Below are 24457 nucleotides of genomic sequence, written 5' to 3'. Positions count from 1 at the left end.
CCGAGGGTCCCCGCCCACCAAATCGGAGGCCGAGGGGCCCCACCAACCAAATCGGAGGCCGAGGGGCCCCACCCACCAAATCGGAGGCCGAGGGTCCCTGCCCACCAAATCGGAGGCCGAGGGGCCCCGCCAACCAAATCGGAGGCTGAGGGTCCCCGCCCACCAAATCGGAGGCTGAGGGTCCCCGCCCACCAAATCGGAGGCCGAGGGTCCCCGCCCACCAAATCGGAGGATAAGGGGCCCCACCCACCAAATCGGAGGCCGAGGGGCCCCACCAACCAAATCGAAGGCCGAGGAGCCCCGCCCACCAAATCGAAGGCCGAGCGGCCCCGCCCACCAAAGCGGAGGCAGAGGGACCCCGCCCACCAAATCGGAGGCCGTGGGGCCCCGCCAACCAAAGCGGAGGCCGAGGGTCCCTGCCCACCAAATCGGAGGCAGAGGGACCCCGCCCACCAAATCGGAGGCCGAGGGGCCCCGCCCACCAAAGCGGAGGCCAAGGGTCCCCGCCCACCAAATCGGAGGTCGAGGGTCCCCGCCCACCAAATCGGAGGCCGAGGGTCGCCGCCCACCAAATCGGAGGCCGGTTCCTGCCCACCAAATCGGAGGCCAAGGGTCCCCACCCACCAAATCGGAGGACGAGGGGCCCCACCAACCAAATCGGAGGCCGAGGAGCCCCGCCCACCAAAAGTAAGTGCGGCCCCAAAAGTAAGTGCGCCCCCGGGTGCAAAAGTAAGTGCGCCCCGGGTGCAAAAGTAAGTGCGCCCCCGGGTGCAAAAGTAAGTGCGCCCCTGGGTGCAAAAGTAAGTGCGCCCCCGGGTGCAAAAGTAAGTGCGCCCCCGGGTGCAAAAGTAAGTGCGCCCCCGGGTGCAAAAGTAAGTGCGCCTCCGGGTGCAAAAGTAAGTGCGCCCCCGGGTGCAAAAGTAAGCGCGCCCCCGGCCCCGGGTGCAAAAGTAAGCGCGCCCCCCAGTCCCGTGTGTGAAAAGTGCTGCTGTAAAGCTGGTAGCTGTCATGAATCCCCAATGGCTAGGGATAGCACAGGACAAGCAAAGTACAAATAAATAACGGACGAGCTCTAGGGTGATGGAACCTGGGCCGACCGCTGCCCTACGCCTGACAAACGCAACTAGAGATAGCCAGGGAGCGTGCCTACGTTGGTTCTAGACGCCACGCACCAGCCTAAGAGCTAACCAGTACTGCAGAGAAAATAAAGACCTCACTTGCCTCCAGAGGAACGAACCCCAAAAGACACAGTTGCCCCCTCACATGTATCGACGGTGAAACGAGAGGAAGGCACACACACAGAGACGATATATATAGACCTAGCAAATTGAGGCCCGCCGTAAACCAGAAAGCAGAACGATACAAAAGGGGACTGAGCGGTCAGCAAAAAACCCTAATCAAAAAACCATCCTGAGATTACAAGAACCCATGTGCCAACTCATGGCACATGGGGAGAACCTCAGTCCACTAGAGCTACCAGCTAGCATAGAGACATAATAAGCAAGCTGGACAAAAAACCAAACAACTGAAAATCAGCACTTAGCTTATCCTGAAAGATCTGGGAGCAGGTAGGCAGGAACCAAACAGAGCACATCTGAATACATTGATAGCCGGCAAGGGAATGACAGAAAGGCCAGGTAAAATAGGAAACACCCAGCCTCTGATGGACAGGTGGAAACCAAAGGCCGCAACCCACCAAAGTCACCCAGTACCAGCAGTAACCACCAGAGGGAGCCCACAAACAGAATCCACAACAGTACCCCCCCCTTGAGGAGGGGTCACCGAACCCTCACGAGAACCCCCAGGGCGATCAGTGTGAGCTCTATGGAAGGCGCGGACCAAATCAGTCGCATGAACATCGGAGGCGACCACCCAGGAATTATCCTCCTGACCATAACCCTTCCACTTAACCAAATACTGGAGTTTGCGTCTGGAAACACGAGAATCCAAGATCTTCTCAACAACATACTCCAATTCTCCCTCCACCAGCACCGGAGCAGGAGGCTCAACCGAAGGAACAACGGGCACCTCATACCTCCGCAACAACGACCGATGGAACACATTATGAATAGCAAACGATGCTGGGAGATCCAAACGAAAAGACACAGGGTTAAGAATCTCCGAGATCCTATAAGGACCGATGAACCGAGGCTTGAACTTAGGAGAAGAGACCTTCATAGGGACAAAACGAGAAGACAACCACACCAAATCCCCAACAAGAAGTCGGGGACCCACGCGGCGACGGCGATTAGCAAACTGCTGAGTCTTCTCCTGAGATAACTTCAAATTGTCCACCACCTGATTCCAAATCCGATGTAGCCTGTCCACCACCATGTCCACTCCAGGACAATCCGAAGACTCCACCTGACCAGAGGAAAAACGAGGATGAAACCCCGAATTACAAAAAAAAGGAGAGACCAACGTGGCAGAACTAGCCCGATTATTAAGAGCAAATTCGGCCAGTGGCAAAAAAGCAACCCAGTCATCTTGGTCAGCAGAAACAAAACACCTCAAATAAGTTTCCAAGGTCTGATTAGTTCGCTCCGTCTGGCCATTCGTCTGAGGATGGAATGCAGACGAGAAAGACAAATCAATGCCCATTTTGGCACAAAACGTCCGCCAAAATCTAGACACAAACTGGGATCCCCTGTCAGAAACGATATTCTCCGGAATCCCATGCAAACGAACCACGTTCTGAAAAAATAAAGGAACCAACTCAGAGGAGGAAGGCAACTTAGGCAAGGGCACCAAATGAACCATCTTAGAAAAGCGGTCACACACAACCCAGATAACGGACATTTTCTGTGAAACCGGGAGATCAGAAATAAAATCCATGGAAATGTGCGTCCAAGGCCTCTTCGGGATGGGCAAGGATAACAACAACCCACTGGCCCGAGAACAGCAAGGCTTAGCTCGAGCACACACTTCACAAGACTGCACAAAGGTACGCACATCCCTAGACAAGGAAGGCCACCAAAAAGACCTGGCCACCAAGTCTCTAGTACCAAATATTCCAGGATGACCAGCCAACACAGAAGAATGGACCTCGGAGATGACTCTACTGGTCCAATCATCCGGAACAAACAGTCTTTCTGGTGGACAACGATCCGGTTTATCCACCTGAAACTCCTGCAATGCACGTCGCAAGTCTGGGGATACGGCGGACAATATTACCCCATCCCTAAGGATACCAGTAGGCCCAGAGTCTCCAGGAGAGTCAGGCACAAAACTCCTGGAAAGAGCATCTGCCTTCACATTCTTTGAACCTGGCAGGTATGAAACCACGAAATTGAAACGAGAAAAAAACAACGACCAACGAGCCTGTCTAGGATTCAAACGCCTGGCAGACTCAAGGTAAATGAGATTCTTGTGATCAGTCAAGACCACCACACGATGTTTAGCACCCTCAAGCCAATGACGCCACTCCTCAAATGCCCACTTCATGGCCAAAAGCTCCCGATTACCCACATCATAATTGCACTCGGCGGGCGAGAATTTTCTAGAGAAGAATGCACATGGCTTCATCACCGAGCCATCAGAACTTCTCTGTGACAAAACCGCCCCCGCTCCAATCTCGGAAGCATCAACCTCAACCTGAAAAGGAAGTGAAACATCCGGTTGACACAACACAGGAGCAGAAGAAAACCGGCGCTTAAGTTCCTGAAAGGCCCCCACAGCCGCAGGAGACCAATTAGCAACATCAGCACCCTTTTTAGTTAAATCAGTCCAAGGTTTAACAACACTGGAAAAATTTGCAATGAACCGACGATAAAAATTAGCAAACCCCAAGAACTTCTGTAGGCTCTTAACAGATGTAGGTTGTGTCCAGTCACAAATTGCCTGAACCTTAACGGGATCCATCTCAATAGTAGAAGGAGAAAAAATGTACCCCAAAAAAGAAATCTTCTGGACTCCGAAGAGACACTTTGAGCCCTTCACAAACAGAGAATTGGCCCGCAGAACCTGAAACACCTTCCTGACCTGTAGAACATGAGACTCCCAGTCATCAGAAAACACCAAAATATCATCCAAATACACAATCATAAACTTATCCAGATATTCACGGAAAATATTGTGCATAAAGGACTGAAAGACTGACGGAGCATTGGAGAGTCCAAAAGGCATTACCAAATACTCAAAATGGCCCTCAGGCGTATTAAATGCGGTTTTCCACTCATCACCTTGTTTTATCCGCACCAGATTATACGCACCGCGAAGATCTATCTTAGTGAACCACCTAGCCCCCTTAATGCGAGCAAACAAGTCAGTCAATAATGGCAATGGATACTGATATTTGACTGTAATCTTATTCAGATGGCGATAATCTATACAAGGCCTCAGGGAACCATCTTTTTTTGCCACGAAAAAAAAACCTGCTCCCAGAGGGGACGAAGATGGACGAATATGTCCCTTTTCCAAGGACTCCTTAATATAATTCCGCATAGCAGTATGCTCTGGCAGTGACAGATTAAATAAACGACCCTTAGGGAACTTACTGCCAGGAATCAATTCTATAGCACAGTCACAATCTCTATGAGGAGGGAGCGAATTGAGCTTAGGCTCCTCAAAAACATCCCTATAGTCAGACAAAAACTCAGGGATCTCAGAAGGAGTAGATGAAGCGATAGAAATCGGAGGTGCATCATCATGAACCCCCTGACATCCCCAGCTTAACACAGACATTGCTTTCCAGTCCAGGACAGGATTATGAGTTTGTAACCATGGCAGACCCAGCACTAGTACATCATGTAAATTATACAGTACAAGGAAGCGAATCACCTCGTGATGAACGGGAGTCATGCGCATGGTCACTTGTGTCCAATACTGCGGTTTATTCATAGCCAATGGTGTAGAGTCAATTCCCTTCAGAGGAATAGGGACTTCCAGAGGCTCCAGACTAAAACCGCAGCGTTTAGCAAATGACCAATCCATAAGACTCAGGGCAGCGCCCGAATCCACATAGGCATCAACGGAAATGGAAGACAGTGAAAAAATCAGAGTCACAGACAAAATGAACTTAGGCTGCAGAGTACCAGTGGCAAAAGATTTATCAAGCTTTTTTGTGCGTTTAGAGCATGCTGATATAACATGAGCTGAATCACCACAATAAAAACACAATCCATTTTTCCGCCTATAATCTTGCCGTTCACTTCTGGACTGAATTCTATCACATTGCATAGTCTCAGGTGCCTGTTCAGAAGACACCGCCAACTGGTGCACGGGTTTGCGCTCCCGCAAACGCCGATCAATCTGAATGGCCATAGCCATAGACTCATTCAGACCTGTAGGCGTAGGGAACCCCACCATAATATCCTTAATGGCCTCAGAAAGACCATTTCTGAAGTTTGCAGCCAGGGCGCACTCATTCCACTGAGTAAGCACCGACCATTTCCGAAATTTTTGACAATATATTTCCGCTTCATCATGCCCCTGAGAGAGGGCTAATAAAGCCTTTTCAGCCTGAATCTCCAGGTTGGGTTCCTCATAGAGCAATCCCAATGCCAGAAAAAACGCATCCACACTGAGCAATGCAGGATCCCCTGGTGCCAATGCAAATGCCCAATTCTGAGGGTCGCCCCGCAGGAAAGATATTACAATCCTGACCTGTTGAGCAGGGTCTCCAGAGGAGCGAGATTTTAAAGAAAGAAACAATTTACAATTGTTCCTGAAATTCAGGAAGGTAGATCTATCTCCAGAGAAGAACTCTGGAATAGGAATTCTAGGTTCAGACATGGGAGTGTGAACAACAAAATCCTGTATGTTTTGAACTTTTGCCGCGAGATTACTCAGGCTGGAAGCCAAACTCTGGACATCCATGTTAAACAGCTAAGATCAGAGCCATTCAAGGGTTAAGAGGAGGTAAGAAGCAGCTAGACAGCAATTAAGGGCTAGGCAGCAAAACTCTGAAGGGAAAAAAAAAAAAAAAGAAAAAAAAAAAAATTTCCCTTAAACACTTCTTTTTCTCCTGCTTCAGCCCAAACAATTAACACTTTGTGGGCCGGCTATACTGTCATGAATCCCCAATGGCTAGGGATAGCACAGGACAAGCAAAGTACAAATAAATAACGGACGAGCTCTAGGGTGATGGAACCTGGGCCGACCGCTGCCCTACGCCTGACAAACGCAACTAGAGATAGCCAGGGAGCGTGCCTACGTTGGTTCTAGACGCCACGCACCAGCCTAAGAGCTAACCAGTACTGCAGAGAAAATAAAGACCTCACTTGCCTCCAGAGGAACGAACCCCAAAAGACACAGTTGCCCCCTCACATGTATCGACGGTGAAACGAGAGGAAGGCACACACACAGAGACGATATATATAGACCTAGCAAATTGAGGCCCGCCGTAAACCAGAAAGCAGAACGATACAAAAGGGGACTGAGCGGTCAGCAAAAAACCCTAATCAAAAAACCATCCTGAGATTACAAGAACCCATGTGCCAACTCACGGCACATGGGGAGAACCTCAGTCCACTAGAGCTACCAGCTAGCATAGAGACATAATAAGCAAGCTGGACAAAAAACCAAACAACTGAAAATCAGCACTTAGCTTATCCTGAAAGATCTGGGAGCAGGTAGGCAGGAACCAAACAGAGCACATCTGAATACATTGATAGCCGGCAAGGGAATGACAGAAAGGCCAGGTAAAATAGGAAACACCCAGCCTCTGATGGACAGGTGGAAACCAAAGGCCGCAACCCACCAAAGTCACCCAGTACCAGCAGTAACCACCAGAGGGAGCCCACAAACAGAATCCACAACAGGTAGCGCTGTTCAAGCACCATGTATTTCCTTCAGGAAATGCCCATCTAATATATAATTGCCTAGAATACTACTTCCTGCAATTTGTGCCAACTTCCGTGGCTTTGTCCGGAGCTAATGTCCGGAGATAATGTCCAGAGCTAATGTCCGGAGATAATGTCCGGAGCTAATGTCCGGAGCTAATGTCCGGAGATAAGTGACGTCACCAGTGTCCTACACCCAGGCAGAGCACAGGGGCCCCAGGCAGCATATGGGGCCCCAGGCAGAGCACAGTGGCCCCAGGCAGAGCACAGGGGCCCCAGGCAGCATATGGGGCCCCAGGCAGAGCACAGTGGTCCCAGGCAGAGCACAGGGGCCCCAGGCAGCCTATGGGGCCCCAGGCAGAGCACAGTGGCCCCAGGCAGAGCACAGGGGCCCCAGGCAGCATATGGGGCCCCAGGCAGAGCACAGGGGCCCCAGGCAGCATATGGGGCCCCAGGCAGAGCACAGTGGCCCCAGGCAGAGCACAGGGGCCCCAGGCAGAACATGGGGCCCCAGGCAGAGCACAGGGGCCCCAGGCAGAGCACAGGGGCCCCACTCAGAGCACAGGGGCCCCAGGCAGCATATGGGGCCCCAGGCAGAGCACAGGGGCCCCAGGCAGCATATGGGGCCCCAGGCAGAGCACAGTGGCCCCAGGCAGAGCACAGGGGCCCCAGGCAGAACATGGGGCCCCAGGCAGAGCACAGGGGCCCCAGGCAGAGCACAGGGGCCCCAGGCAGCATATGGGGCCCCAGGCAGAGCACAGGGGCCCCAGGCAGCATATGGGGCCCCAGGCAGAGCACAGTGGCCCCAGGCAGAGCACAGGGGCCCCAGGCAGCATATGGGGCCCCAGGCAGAGCACAGTGGTCCCAGGCAGATCACAGGGGCCCCAGGCAGCTTATGGGGCCCCAGGCAGAGCACAGTGGCCCCAGGCAGAACATGGGGCCCCAGGCAGAGCACAGTGGCCCCAGGCAGAGCACAGGGGCCCCAGGCAGAACATGGGGCCCCAGGCAGAGCACAGGGGCCCCAGGCAGAGCACAGGGGCCCCAGGCAGCATATGGGGCCCCAGGCAGAGCACAGGGGCCCCAGGCAGCATATGGGGCCCCAGGCAGAGCACAGTGGCTCCAGACAGAGTACAGGGGCCCCAGGCAGCATATGGGGCCCCAGGCAGAGCACAGTGGTCCCAGGCAGAGCACAGGGGCCCCAGGCAGCCTATGGGGCCCCAGGCAGAGCACAGTGGCCCCAGGCAGAACATGGGGCCCCAGGCAGAGCACAGGGGCCCCAGGCAGAGCACAGGGGCCCCAGGCAGAGCACAGGGGCCCCAGGCAGAGCACAGTGGTCCCAGGTAGAGCACAGGGGCCCCAGGCGGCCTATGGGGCCCCAGGCAGAGCACAGGGGCCCCAGGCAGCATATGGGGCCCCAGGCAGAGCACAGTGGCCCCAGGCAGAGCACAGGGGCCCCAGGCAGCATATGGGGCCCCAGGCAGAGCTCAGTGGTCCCAGGCAGATCACAGGGGCCCCAGGCAGCTTATGGGGCCCCAGGCAGAGCACAGTGGCCCCAGGCAGAACATGGGGCCCCAGGCAGAGCACAGTGGCCCCAGGCAGAGCACAGGGGCCCCAGGCAGAACATGGGGCCCCAGGCAGAGCACAGGGGCCCCAGGCAGAGCACAGGGGCCCCAGGCAGCATATGGGGCCCCAGGCAGAGCACAGGGGCCCCAGGCAGCATATGGGGCCCCAGGCAGAGCACAGTGGCCCCAGGCAGAGCACAGGGGCCCCAGGCAGCATATGGGGCCCCAGGCAGAGCACAGTGGTCCCAGGCAGATCACAGGGGCCCCAGGCAGAGCATAGGGGCCCCAGGCAGCATATGGGGCCCCAGGCAGAGCACAGTGGCCCCAGGCAGAGCACAGGGGCCCCAGGCAGAACATGGGGCCCCAGGCAGAGCACAGGGGCCCCAGGCAGAGCACAGGGGCCCCAGGCAGCATATGGGGCCCCAGGCAGAGCACAGGGGCCCCAGGCAGCATATGGGGCCCCAGGCAGAGCACAGTGGCCCCAGGCAGAGCACAGGGGCCCCAGGCAGCATATGGGGCCCCAGGCAGAGCACAGTGGTCCCAGGCAGAGCACAGGGGCCCCAGGCAGAGCATAGGGGCCCCAGGCAGCATATGGGGCCCCAGGCAGAGCACAGTGGTCCCAGGTAGAGCACAGGGGCCCCAGGCAGCCTATGGGGCCCCAGGCAGAGCACAGGGGCCCCAGGCAGCATATGGGGCCCCAGGCATAGCACAGGGGCCCCAGGAAGCATATTGGGCCCCAGGCAGAGCACAGTGGCCCCAGGCAGAGCACAGGGGCACCAGGCAGCATATGGGGCCCCAGGCAGAGCACAGGGGCCCCAGGCAGCATATGGGGCCCCAGGCAGAGCACAGCGATATTTTGGACCACTGTGCGGTGTTTCAGACCCCCTGTGTGATGTCTGGGGCCCTGTTCTTAAGTATATTAAAGATTAAAGTAACGTATATTAAAGTATATTATAGATCAAATTTGACACGTTTATGAGCACCATTGAGTGATATACTCAAAAATGACATAATTTTTCAACATTTTATGGTTTCAAACTGTAAACACTCAGAGTTTTTTTTACTTCAACCAGAAAACCTTAACGGTTCATAAAAAACTTGACTGTTCAGGATATGATAAAAGTCATAGTATTCTGAATCTTTAACTTATAAAGATACCTTTACATGGGGTGATTATTGGTTCCAGAGAGGCTTTCGGCCGATAATCGTACACATGGCTGGTGACAGGACAATACAATATAAACGTTCAAAGGTAAACACTGATAACATTAAAATCTAATATATAATTGCCTAGAATACTACTTCCGGCAATTTGTGCCAACTTCCGTGGCTTTGTCCGGAGATAATGTCCGGAGATAAGTGACGTCACCAGCGTCCTACACCCGCTCAGGGTGGACAAAGATATATGCCTGCGTGGTGCGCGGCACTTTTCTGATTGGTTGCCGCCTGCCGCGAGCGACCAATCAGAAATGTGCCGTACTGTCAAGAATTGTCAAGAGCTGGTGAGTGCAGCCATTTTTTGTTCTTTCTTACTATTATTTATTAATTGTATTATTCTTTCATTTGAATAAATAAAGTATATATGGATTCTAGACTCCCGATTCTTTAGAATCGGGCTGCCATCTAGTCACTAATAATTAACTATAATTTTCCAAACCTGTACAAGAAATAATAAATGTGTTTATAAGAAAGTTCCAAGCTTTATAAGCATTTTATTCATTTAATCATTATCACTGAAAAAATAGTCTAAATTCTACAATCATCATGTTCATGGCATCTATTAAGATTTCCCTACAGCCCTGCATTGTTATTATAGGGATGCCATTATAAAGGGAGCCTTTCTAATAGTCTAATAATAGGGAATCGCTATTTACACGTTGCATTAATGAAATCATTAATGTACTTTCGAACATGGGCTTTACTCTAATGAAGTAAATATACAGTCCATGACATTTATTCCAAAATCTATATTAACTCCAAAGTAAATATTCACTGCTATTTATTCATTTATTTACTACAAATTCAATTTTAATTTAGGGTTCCTAATAATGCTCATAAATATGAAGCTAAGAGTGCCAGAAGAATGTCAGGCAATTATTATGTTTATTGGGGAAGATACTTTACAATGGACATTAAGCTTTCTGTCCAATGTTCCCCTGTGTGCACAGAGGAGTTAGTCCCTTCATAGATTAATATGAAGCTGTTTACATTATTTTTTTATGTAATAAATGTTATTGTACTGAATTTCATCAACCTAGGAATGTTATCATTTAGGACCAGTGATCCTTTAAAGGTAGTAGCCCCATAACATAGACAGATATTCTATAGGTTTAAACTTCTTGAAAAGTTATTAAATAGTGATGAGCGAGTGTACTCGTTGCTCTGGTTTCCCTGAGCACGCTCACGTGACCTCCGAGTATTTATGACTGCTCGGAGATTTAGTTTTCATCACGGCAGCTGAATGATTAACAGCTACTAGCCAGGCTGAGTACATGTGGGGGTTGCCTGGTTGCTAGAGAATCCCCACATGTACTCAGCCTGCCTAGTAGCTGTAAATCATTCAGCTGCCTCGATGAAAACTAAATCTCCGAGCAGTCATAAATACTCGGAGGTCACCCGAGCGTGCTCAGGAAAACCCAAGCAGCGAGTATACTCGCTCATCACTATTATTAACATGTAATCAATGGTAAATGCTCTGAAAACCAAATGCAATTTATTTTTGTTTTGTTTTAGTTTTTATGCTGAGCTGCACTTTTCCTCGAAGGCCAGATTATGGAGAAGTTACTGTCATGGATCTTCATGCTGGAGGTACAGCCCATTTTCATTGTAATATGGGCTATGAGTTGGAAGGGACCAGAAATCTCACATGCATCAATGCTTCAAAGCCTCGATGGAGTGATAAAGAGCCGATCTGTATAGGTATGTACTATGGATCCAAGCATAGGCAGGTAATTAAATAAACATACATAATGAATAAAGCAGTACTCCAGCTGTTTTTTTTTATTTCTGAGCTGGATTGGTGCAACTAATCTAAGTTCCCCGATACAGACTTCTAGTTGCTAGCCGCCGTCTTCAGCACCACTCTGGTCCAATGCAGGAAACTTACATTAGTAAGCACCACTCCAGCATTGCAATAAAATAAATGCTGAAGTGCGGTTTTAAAGCAAACATGATAATAGAGAGCAAAGAATTGTATGTAAGTAACATCTAACTACAAGATAGTAATTATTCTGCACTTACTATCCACCTTTGGTCTCCACGTAAAGGTGTTGTACGAGAGTAAACAATAGATAACTTACCCATAGAAGAGGTCATCAATATGAGATTAGTGGGGGTTCAACACCTGGCATTTCCACCGATCTGCTGAAATCTCAGTTGTTGCTGGATATTAGCACACGACAGTCATATTTTTGTGGCTGTTTCTTGGTACTGCACCTTATTTTATCTTCACTACAGATAGGTCATTAAATTGTTTAGTCCCAGACAACTCAGTTTAACAGCAAATGATAGGTGGGATCTAAATGAATTTTTCTTTTGAATCGTGGTTATAACACACATGTAAAGGTGTAATTTCAGGTAACTACTGCATATTACCTCTTTATGAATCACTTGTGAGGCCACATCTAGAATATGGGATCCGGTTTTGAACTCCACATTTTAAAAAAGGATATTCAGAACTTAGAGTCAATTCAAAGGCTGGCAACTATATTATTACAAGGGATTATTATTATTATTATTATTATTATTATTATTGTTATTATTACAAGGGCCTATCATATGATGAGAGGTTGGAAAAGTTGGACTTGTTTAGCTTAGAAAAAGTATTCCTCAGAGGAGATATTATTTACATGTATAAATACAGTGGGGGAAATGAGTATTTGATCCTTTGCTGATTTTGTAAGTTTGCCCACTGACAAAGACATGGACAGTCTATAATTTTAAGGGTAGATTAATTTTAATATTGAGATATAGAATATAAAAATCACATTGTATAAATTATATAAATTTATTTGCATTTTGCAATGATTAATAAGTATTTGATCCCCTACCAACCATTATGAGTTCTGGCTCCTACAAACCAGTTAGATGCTCCTAATCAACTCGTTACCTGCATTAAAGACAACTGTCTTATATAGTCACCTTTATAAAAGACTCCTGTCCACAGACTCAATTAATCAGTCAGACTCTAACCTCTACGACATGGGCAAGGCCAAAGATCTTTATAAGGATGTCAGGGACAAAATCATAGACCTGCACAAAGATGGAATGGGCTGCAAAACCATAAGTAAGACACTGGATGAGGAGACAACTGTTGGTGCAATAGTAAGAAAATGGAAGAAATACAAAATGACTGAACCGACATCGATCTGGGGCACCATGCAAAATCTCACCTTGTAGGGTATCATTGATCATGAGGAAAGTGAGAGATCAGCCTAAAACTACATGGTGGGGGACATGTTAATGATCTAAAATTAGCTGTGACCACACTTACCAAGAAAACCATTGGTAACACATTGTGCCATAAAGATTTAAAATCCTGCAGTGCCTGCAAGGTCCCCCTGCTCAAGAAGGCACATGTGCAAGCCCGTCTGAAGTTTGACAAAGAACACCTGGATTATTCTGTGAGTGATTGGGAGAAGGTGCTGTGGTCAGATGATAGATGATACAAAAATTGAAGTCTTTGGCATTAACTCAACTCATCGTGTTTGGAGGAAGGGAAATGCTGTCTATGACACAAAGCCCACCGTCCCCACTGTCAAGCATGGAGGTAGAAGCATTATGTTTTGGGGTGTTTCTCTGCTAAGCGCACAGGACTAAAAAAACCCAATTATTAAAAATGGCTTGTGGCTGGGTCTTCCAGCTAGACAATGACACAAAACATGCAACTAAGACAACATTGGAGTGGCTCAAAAAGAAGCACATTAAGGTCATGGAGTGGCTAGCCAGTCTCCAGACCTTAATCCCATAGAAAACTTATGGAGGGAGTTGAAGCTCCAAGCTGCCAAGCAACAGCCTCAAAATCTTAATGATATAGAGATGATCTGCAAAGAGGAGAGGACCAAAATTCCTCCTGACATGTGTGCAAACCTCATCACCAACTAAAAAAAGCATCTGACTGCTGTGCTTACCAACAAGGGTTTTGCCACCCTTACTTATTTCTCACTGCAAAATGCAAATACATTTATATAATTTACACAGTGTAATTTTCTGGATTTTATTTTTGATTAAAAACCTACCCTTAACATTACAGACTGTTCATGTCTTTTTCAGTGGGCAAACTTACAAAATCAGCAATGGATCAAATACTTATTTCCCCCACTGTGGGTGTGGTCAGTACAAAGGACTAGTGCATGACACATTCCTTCCAAACACCATACTAAGGACCAGGGGGCACTCATTATGGGTGTAAGAAAGGCAATTCCGGCAGCTAAATAGGAAAGTGTTCTTTACAGTTAGAGCAGTCAGACTGTGGAATGCCAGACCACAAGAGGTAGTATTGGCAGATACTATGACAGCTTCTAAAAAAGGGCTGGATGATTTCCTTGATACACATTGCAGGTTATAGTTAAATTAGTGACAAATGTCCAATTGGTGGATAAAGGATGAACTTGCAGGACCTAGATCTTTTTTATCAATCTATTTAACTATGTAACTTTCCAATATAAGTTGTCATGGATATGAAAATTACCATTACTGTCCCTTTTTATGACTTGTATTCTCAATTTTTTTCAACAATTTTCATCTGTGCAGGATCAATTTCTAATTTTCAGTTCCCTCTGAGCTAGTAGGAGGAGAGTAGTTGCTATAATGTCTCCCATACACAGTACACAGTGTGAGAACTTTTTGCATAGCTGTCGCTGAAGTTCATTTCACTCTCTCTTCTCATGAATCGAAGTATGAACAGTCCAAATTTCAGTATGGTTGACCATCACTTGTCACACAGTGAACATATAATCATATATACTAGTTCTGCAGACCATATAATGGATTACCGTACAATTATATATAGTGACTCAAAGGCGATGTTCTTTCTGATGAGAGTCTTTAATTTTCCTGTCTTTTCCATCTGACCAAGACCGCCATGATGACTTGTTCTAGCCATGACTCATCTGCATAGTTTGAATACCTTTGCCAAAATGATGTCATCTTGTGCATTCTCCACTGTTCTGTATGACGCAAATCTATAACGACCTGTGGCCCATGATAGGAGAGATGTAGGACAGGGTGCCCATGACTTCCGATTCTGCCATAGGTTTCAACAATATCAGCATATGTAGATGCTGATACAGTTGAAAATGGTGCTTACTCTAGGATTCCAGTGGCCCATAGTAAGTCTAGAGCAACTGTCCCACTGTCTCCACCTATCCCACATATTTTGCCACTGTCTAATGGACCTTCATGAATCTCAACTTTCAATCTTCACTGAGATTTTTTCCTGGAATATTACAGAAATATTCTCCACTAGTAGTAGTATGTGTTTTTAAGAGTAAAATATATCTGTCATATGGTGTTATATAGAGGCATCATATGGCAGTACACACAGAGCCTATGTCTCTGTCATATACATTAGGTCCTAACCTCTGATACAGCATGTGCACTTATTCATGTATCTATCACACATTATTTCTTCATATAATAATATGTAAAAATAAACCACAGAAGTCATTGACTAATATTTTCATATTCATCCACATTAAGTCAAACCAATTTTTTAGCTAGATGATGAGAAAGCTTACCGGCTTGTTGAATAAGACTAGGAAAAGAAATTCCCATTAAAGCACATTTCAGAAAAAAATCACTGTGCCTATATTAAAATACAGCTGGCTTTCTAAAACTGCAGTTTTTCTAACCTCAAAAGCATTAAAAGCTGAAAAAAGCAAGGTAAACTTGCTTACAGGTGAAAAATAATGCAACACACAGTATTTCACCTCCAATATATTTCAACATAGGTCTCCTTTCACACTGATTCCATACTTACAGGATCCCTGATGCATCCTACATGATATATGCTTTTTATAATGGATGGCACTATGGATTATTTATCGAGAAGAATAAGGTCACAACCCTGGTTTCCCATTAATGTTCCATATGTCCGAAGGCAGGACAGTGGTGCCAACGCTGATTGGTTGGAGTGCTTGTGTGATATAACAACCTCTTATGAGCCCTAGGAATGTGTGTGGACTGCACCTCTGGAAGTGTTTTTATTTTAACAGGGTCAAACATGAAGAATGAGAAGGAGTTGTCCTAGTAGTGGACAACCCCTTTAATCATTGGGACTAAAAAAGGGCCAGATCTCTGGAACCATATGACGGATTTAAGAAAAAAAGAAAACTGGATTCTCTGGGGAACAGTGAGAATAAAAAAAGAGCACTAATGATCACTTCTGACATGCTAACAGGTCCTCTTTAATGTCTCTTTATGTCTTTCTTTAGCTCCTTGTGGAGGACGAGTTCAAAATGCCACCGTTGGAAGAGTTCTGTCCCCAAATTTCCCAAGCAACTACAGCAACAATCTTTTTTGTGCATGGACAATAGATGCTCCAGGAGGACAGAAATTACATCTGCATTTTGAGAAGCTCATTTTGACTGAAAAAGATAGGTAATTATTATAAGATTAAATGTTGTCCCAATTATACAGTATATTTTCTTAATTTTGTGCAACCACTAGATCTACTATGGACTTATTATTTTTTTTAATACAGTGGGAACAAACCACATTCCAATAATTCTTTCACTCACTCTTGTAATCCCAAAATCCAACTTTGCAAATTATATTTTGTTGCATGTTTTATCCTCCTGGAGGCCGCAGTTCTTGGTAGTTAGAAGTGACAGGGGTTCCACCTCTCTGGGCTTAGCTGTCTGTGCAGTAATTGACAGCTCAGTTGTGCAGTCTGACGCAGGGACGTGCTGAATTGTCTAAGTTTTTATTGTCGGCTCGGTTGTCCAATCTTAGACTAGGAGGTACTGAGTAGTGATGGGCGAACTCATGGATGTTCAAGTCTTACAGGTTCGGCTGAACATTTAAAAAAGGTTAGGTTTGGGTACCAGAACGGTACCCAAACCCAGACCCCATTCAGATGAATGGGGGGCTCAAACATCCGTTGTTTGCCTTGCTGTCATCTTCATGACAACACAGCAAACAAAGGCTTTGATCGGCGGTAAGATTATTACCGCCAGTCAGAGAGCTGTGATTCCCACACTGTCAGATGAAAGCGTGAGCCAGCAGCTGTGACTGGCGATAAAAAGTTTACTGCTGGTAACAGGCGTCAGCTGATGAGAGAGTACTACTCTCATCAGCCTAAGATTGATGTTGCTGATAACAGCGAGTGCAGTTGCTATTGATGGTAATAATCATCAGCCGGCACCTGTGCTATAAATGAATACATTGTATATTGTATTGTCTAGTGTGCCCTTAAGGCAATTAAATATATAATTTAACCTTAGGCTGCTCTTTTATCTTGATCCACAAATCCACAAGTCCATTTCTCAGTTTAAATTTCCATGCTACTGGGGCTGGTTGATGGCCCTATATAATCTAGTTAATGGACCAGGCTTATATCTAACGAGGAACTCGTGTCAGTCCTACTGGGTTCGTAGTGCTGTGTTTCACTAGTGCTAATGAAAATGGCCTCTCAGCCTGTCAAGGTTGTGAGCGAGTGTGTTGTGCCAGGTCAGTTACTGTGTAGGCCACGTCCTCTCACTCCCCATGCCTCTCGAGACCTATGTGGACAGGGGGTGTTTGCGTAATACTGTACCAAGCTGATCTTACATGTACCCATGGGGTGTGGAATGTCACATTGGTGAAAGTGTGGAGACCACATTACGTGATCCGTGTGATGTAATAATCATGTCAGGTGGGGTGCCGACATGCAGGTTCATTACATCCTCTATTTTTGATAACCAGGGCAGGCAAAGCTGACAGCTGTGAGCTGCACCCTCAGCTGTCAGCTTTATCATGGCTGATTATTAAGAATAGAGGGGTCCATGAGCCTTTTTTTTTAATTATTTAAATAAATAATTTAGAAAAACAGTGTGGAGTCTCCCCCATTTTTGACAACCAGCCAAGCTAAAACCGACAGCTGGATGCTGGTACTCTCAGGCTGGTAAGGGACCATGGATATTGCCCCCCTGCCTAAAAATAGCAGCTCACAGCCACCATTGCTAATACTTTTGTCAATTTATTGTTACATTATGTGTATTGGCTTTATTATCATTTTTATTTATATCCACCCTTTTCCTTCCCTGTCTTGCTTAATTTGGTTTTCTCCATTTGAAAACCACAATCATTCTGACACTTTCCATCCTGGCTTGCGGCCACCCATTTACTCTCACATGGTGTGATCATTCCACCTGCTTGCAATTAGCACATATATATATATAAAGGTTAACTGCACTCCACAATGGAAGCTGTGACAAAGAACGCCGAAGTCGCGTTCGAAACGGGTTGCATTGCCCTCTCCCCACCTTTCTATTTTTCATGTCAAGGATGTATTTTTAAAAATCTATTTTTCAAATAAACGCATTGGTTTTAACTGGAGTTGGACCTTCCTCTTGATTTCTGTAATATTTGTGGGGTTGATGTTAGGTGTTTTATGGATGCGGACATCTTTCCCACAGGTTAGAAATAGAAAGTCATCTATTAGACCCCCCATTACTAACCCCATAGTCAGATTGTAAAAAATACTTTAATTTAATTAATTTCAGATTTATTATTGTAAAATAAAAAAATAATAAACCACTATATTCCTCACTTGTTCGCTGAGACTCCCTATGTGATATTGTCTAATGAAGAACTCCAGCTCTGCTACATCTGGGTGGTTTCTTGAGCGCTGGCATTATGCCACTGCTCAGCAAGCCAGCCAGAATACACTGTGACAGGAGTATGATTATGCTCCTGCAGTTTGTAGTGCTGACATGAGAAATGTCACCGGAGTTCATAGCTGGTGAACCCCGGTCACCACACTGACATCGCCACTACCATCGTCAACTTTTTAAGCAGTGAGTGGTGACATCAGTGAGGTAACCAGGGTTCATCAGCTATGAACTCCGGTGTTCTGGATGGCTTACTGTGCAGTTACATTATGCCAGTGCTCAACAAATCACCCAGATGCAGCAGAGTTGGAGTTCTTCGTCGGACAGCATCGGGCCGAGAAAAAGGTAGAGGGGAAGAGATGCCTTGGTGCCGAAGCTCACCAAGTGACTGCTTCCGACACTAGTATTTGCCTAATTGGGAATGCATCAGCGCAAGTATTCATCTCAAGGACTAGCTTGCTGCAGGAAACCGAGGGAGACAGTGATACCCGGATCAGCCACGGAGGTGGGACTGACTTTCATCCCCTGCCACCTAGGAAGCCTGGAGAAAGAAAAGTGAGTAAAGTGGATGTTTCCAGGTTCTTCTCTTTTCTTTTTGTTCTCTCATTTAAAGCTGAATTGTGTGGACATTATGTTGAACAAGGTCAGTTGCACCCAAGGGTACTCCATCTACTAGAAGAGTGCCCCTTAGTTTGTTGTTCCAGTTCAGTAGCCAGAGGTTTAGGAAAATTAAATTAAATAGTAATGTTTTTATCCTTGGGAATGGCTGTGCATAGAAGAGCCATTACAAGGCATAGAGATATTCTTGCAACAGTTGGCTATAGTTAACAGTTTGGGAATTGCCACATATGGGGAGAGGTTAGAACAGATTAAAAAGGGGAAGCACTTCCTAGAGGAGAGACATAGGAAGTCTTAGACAGTGACAGAGTGATGGGCCCTAATAGTACCAAGCTGCCGAACAGCAGGAGGGTGCATCGGGAGGCAAGCGGAGATCCCTGGATGGTTCAAGTTCTATGGCACGGAAGAGGCATTGGAGTCCATGTCTCATTTTCTTCTAAGAGAAAAAGGCCATTCGAGGAAGATCGAAGGGGAACGGTGGCGAGCCTCAGGAAGGCTGGGTTGCTGGACGGGGAGTCCGTAGTGCCAACAAACTGATAAGGTGGGGACAGTTCAGGCAGACCGGATGCAGGACCTTGAAGCATACTGTTTTATAGGAACAGCAACTGTAGGGTGCTCTGCCCCATACTGTATGCCACAGCCAAATGTACATGAACTGTACAGTAATACCATACCTGTTGAACCGGACCCAAGGTATCCTATTATGTGTGCAGCTGTATCCGGTCCCAAGGATGGGGAGCAGGGGCGTAACTACTGCGGTCGCAGCGTTCGCCATTGCGACCGGGCCCGGCGGGTCAGGGGCCTGGCAGGTCAGAGCAGTGGCGTATCCGGGGCATGTGCCCTGGGTGCAGCCGACAGCGGGCCGCCTGATGATGCAGCGGTCCAAGGAGGGGGTTGGCAGGGCCAGGGAGCAGGGGGCTGTCTAATTATACTCACCTACTCCTGGCGCGGTCCCTGCAGGTCCCTGGCTGCCCGGCACCCCGGCTTCTTCCTGTACTGAGTAGTCACAACGTACCGCTCATTACAGTACTGAATATGCGGCTCCACCTCCCATAAGGGTGGAGCCGCATATTCATTACTGTAATGAGTGGTAACGGAGACCGCTCAGTACAGGAAGAAGCAGCAGCACCGAGGAAGCAGGGACTGCACCGCGCCGGGAGCAGGTGAGTATAACGGGGAGGGGAGGGGAGGTGAGCGCTGCGCGATATTCACCTCTCCTCATTCCAGCCGCCGCTCTGTCTTCTGCAGTGACGCTGAGGTCAGAGGGCGCGGTGACGTAGTTGGTGTGCGCCTCTGTCTCAGTGTCAGTGCGGAGGAGGTGGAAGATGGAGCGGCCAGCGGTGTCTGGAACGAGGAGCCGTGAATATTGAAAGTGCCGGGGGTCTGAGCGACGGAGAGGTGAGTATGTGTTTGTTTTTTTTTATCGCAGCAACAGCATATGGGGCAAGTGTCTGTATGGGGCCATAACGTTTGTGCAGCATTATATGGGGGCAATAATGTTTTTGCAGTACTATATGGGGGCCATAATGTTTGTGCAGCACTATATGGGGCCATAATGTTTGTGCAGAACTATATGGGGACCATAATGTTTGTGCAGCACTATATGGGGCCATAACGTTTGTGCAGCACTATATGGGGGCCATAACATTTGTGCAGCACTATAATGGGGCAAGTGTCTGTATGGAGCATCTATGGGGCCATAACATTTGTGCAGCACTATATGGGGCAAGTGTCCATATGGAGCACCTTATGGGGCCATAATCAACATTTGTGCAGCATTATATTGGGCAAATGTGTCTATGGAGCATCTTATGGGGCCATTATTAACCTTTATGCAGCATTATATGGGGCATATTTTAATATGGAGCATCTTATGGGCCCATCATGAACTGTATGGAGCATTATATGGGGCTCCTGATTCAATATGGATATTCAAAAACAGTTAACCTACTGATATCTCAATTAATTTCACTTTTATTGGTGTCTATTTTAACATTATGGAGATTCAGGAATGTACCTTGGCTTGGTCATACAGTTTCAATAGAGTTAAGCCTCATATGGGGGAGGTTTGGGGGGGGACCCATTTGAAAGTTCGCACCGGGGCCCATAACTTTGTAGTTACGCCACTGACGGGGAGGTAACAAGGACTGATGAAAGATAAGTGAGTACAGAATGTATCCTACAGCACAACACACACAAGTCAGATCCCTGTTTAGAAGAAGGGTTTCAGGGGGAAGAGAAGTCAGTTCTGGACCACAGCACCAAGCTCTGTGACCCCCCTTCAGGTGGGAAAGTTATTTACCAATTTGAAGGGACTGATGGAGTGGTGCGTTCACATGCTCCTCCATCTGCAGACATTTTGAATACAGGAAGAGAACTTGTAATGCTTGTATATTAAGTTCCACATATAAACTTTAACTGGTCACCCCCTTTTAAATGAAGATTAGTGTGTATTCATAGATAATTTCACTATACTCAAGTGAAAAGCTGCTACTAGTATTTGTAGTTGGGCTATACTCCATGTGCATTTTTTAGGAAGCACGACCTAGTAGCATATCTAAAATAGTTTATTAAACTTTTTTAAGAGATCTCCAATAACAAACAAATCAAAAGTATTCTTGGAGATCGCCGACAGCTGCTATTGCGCATACGTTGGTGGCGCCATCTTGGTAGAGGACATTTTTTTCTTCTCCAGCAAGATGACGCCGCTGGTGCCTGCGCAGCATCAGCTATCGGATCTCCATATAAACCGATAGCTGCTACTGTGCAGGCGCCATTTTCAAACTTACCTTTTTTTTTTCCTCGCTCAACAAAATCTGAAAAAAGGGATTAAGTGCTCAGTAACCATGCGATTATGCTGCAGCACAGGTGCCACGGCCGGCACCTGCCTGCAGAAGCGTTTTTTTTTTATTCAGTATGTTAGGTATTCATTGTGTGAACTAGGGGTCAGGTCACTGAGAGATCAGTGACCAGTCAATAGTCTGCATTATGAATACCTAATCAGAGCACCACATACCCCAGCCCTGCATTAGGGCACGAGAATCTCAATAACACAAAACTAAAAATAGAGATTAAGAAACAACTGCAAGATGGTTCATCAACTAAGGTATCATTTTATTCCATATGACAGCACTGACCTGACAGTGTGTGTAGGTTACTAACAAGAAATTGAATTTTGCTAGAACAAAATGCTTAAAAACATTTTTTTCTGTATAATGACTTGTATATGAGGCAACATTTAAAAAAGGTAAAAAATATATATATAATTTAAGTAAACCAAAATTGATTTTTTTTTTGTTAAAAATAGGCCATTTCACAGTAATTTATGAAGGAAGCAAGAACTGCCAAAAATTATGGACTCATAGGGACTCAAATACACCCTGTATTAGACATAAAGGAGGGCCTCATAAACATTTTGTTCAAATTGTCATGTATTGGTATTACTAGTCTCATAAAGGCTATGCACTAAGTGCAAATCATGCCAAAAATTACAAGCAGGGACATCCATTCACCCTTGAAGGCACCAACTGTATTGCCTCATTCAAATATAGAACATTAAAAACACTTTATGTGCTGCTATAATATGGTACTGTGTAAAAGTCAGGTCTAAGCCAGGCTTTGTTCATTGTTATCAGACTGGGCCTTTCAACCCTTACTGCTGAGAAGCCAAAGTGTCTGTCTGTTATTACCCCCCTGTGGCATTAAAAACCTGCTCAGATGCTAGCGGCAGGGCAGTACATCACCTACAAGGCACAGAGGGACAGTTCATGCCAGGTGTCCAGCTTTGAGATCCAATAGCTGAAAGTCGCAGAGGAATTAGGGAGTGCGCTGGTTTGGTTTGCCAGGTATTGCTTGACCATCTATTAAAACCTTTCTCTCCTTGTCAAAAATATCTGATCATGAGGGCATGGACACTATGAGGGTGTCATGAAATTGGCCAAGGCCTTTCACAGTGTACCCCTGCCTCTGCTATACCTGGTGTGTCTCCCTCACCTCTCCTTGGTTAGACAAGGAATCTTGCCCCCTACCGCTAGCATTGTCTGCTAGGAGTTTTTTCAACATGTTTTCCACAATGGACTGCTGATATAGGACCATTTTAGAAGACCTCTCTCCGCCTAAGGAAGAAGAGATGCAAAGTTCTCCTTGTAGCTTCGGTATAGCAGGGTGAACAACTAGTGTTTTTTCTTAGCCAAGATGAATGTAACACAAAGGTCACAGGAAAGCCAGTGGTAGATAAAGTCTGCCATATGTGCCAAGGTCCCTACAGCCAGCACTTCTCTGTCTCCCCATGATGAATACTCTCCATCTCCTCCTCCATCTCTTCCTCCTCATTCCTCTCATCAGCCCATCCACGTAGGAGAGACGGGACAAAACTTGTGTGGCTACTAACCTTTTTTGGGCTCAGCAAGCTCCTATTCCTCCTCCTCTTCTTCAGCCGCAACCTCATCATTGTTACCCAATCTGCACTGAGCAGATGACATGAGGCTGGGCAGTATCTCCCTGTCTCATGTCTCCCACCATCTCCACCTGGTCCACATGTAAAGCTTCATATTTAATTGTCAGCAGCGACTGTTAAGTAGGCACAGAAGCAGGGTCATTGCATTGACGAAGGTTGTGTGGCTACTAGACTCTCTTGCGCTAGCCACCAGCTCCTCTTCCTCCTCCTCAGCGTCCACCTTCTCATTATTATCTCTTGCGCTAGCCACCAGCTCCTCTTCCTCCTCCTCAGCGTCCACCTTCTCATTGTTACCCAATCCATGCTGAGCAGATGAGAGGAGAGTAGAGTGTGTAGAATCCTCCTCAGCCAAAATTAGCAGTTCCCCACCATCATCATCTTGTGGCCATGGCTGCCCTAAGTTTTGTGCACCACTAAATAGCATGTTCTCCTGTCTTTCTTCGAGCATGGAAATTGAGAGGCCACAATCAAGAAATGTTGTTGTAAAGAGCTCCTCGGAGTGTGCTAGTGTGAGATCACTAGTTTCCTGTGCTTCAACATGGTAGGAGGAAGGAGGATCAGGGTGAAGATTAAGTGATCTAGACAGTGAGACTGGACAGTGCGGAAGACTGGGTGGTTCTGCCAAGCCTGCTGTAAGCATTATCTGCTATCTAACCGACCACCTGTTCACACTGCTCTAGCTTCAGAAGTGGTGTACCATTCCTCCCTGCAAAGTAGGACAGGAACCTATATTTGTGGATGGGCGTATTTATTGTGCTTCAGCAACAGACATGTTCGCACTTGCCCAACATCCTCGGCATCAGCGTGCACCATCATTACCACTTCCGCTTCCCTGTTCCCTACTGCATGCATTATGCATTTTGTAAATGCTAGGTGTCTTGAAATCAAATTTATTTTTAATGAAAGAAAAAAATTGGTCACCTACAGCAGTCAAAGTGGTTTCTGGGAGTTTAATACCATCATAATGTAACAGAAAGAACGCAAAAGTGTATGGATGACAATGAAACTCAATCCAGAAAAATGTATACATCTTTGATCACTTTTTTGTAGTGTTATATATCACAGAAATGTACCCCTGACCATGTAATACTGTATGGCTGAGAAAAAGAAGCCTACAAAAAAGTTTAACAATTTTTCAGTTTTATAGATCACAGAAATGTACCAGACCACGGAATAGTGTATGGGTGAGAAATATAATCCAGCAAATTTTTTCAATGCTTTGTTGGA

General features: G+C 46.6%; 1 protein-coding gene across 2 annotated transcripts in view; it reads left to right on the top strand.

Moving 5' to 3' along the window:
* The window catches only part of SEZ6L (seizure related 6 homolog like), a 926161-nt gene that overhangs the window by 696582 nt on the left and 205122 nt on the right, over window positions 1-24457 (top strand). For both annotated transcript variants that reach the window (XM_077295464.1, XM_077295454.1), the window contains 2 exons: window positions 11078-11263; window positions 15778-15943. In XM_077295464.1, the coding sequence (XP_077151579.1) occupies window positions 11078-11263; window positions 15778-15943 (352 nt within the window). The remainder of the gene's footprint in view (window positions 1-11077; window positions 11264-15777; window positions 15944-24457) is intronic.

This window comes from Ranitomeya variabilis, chromosome 1, assembly GCF_051348905.1.
Source record: "Ranitomeya variabilis isolate aRanVar5 chromosome 1, aRanVar5.hap1, whole genome shotgun sequence".
NCBI lineage: Eukaryota > Metazoa > Chordata > Amphibia > Anura > Dendrobatidae > Ranitomeya > Ranitomeya variabilis.
Note: the sequence above shows the minus strand (reverse complement) of the source record. Positions and strands in the feature narration are given on the sequence as shown.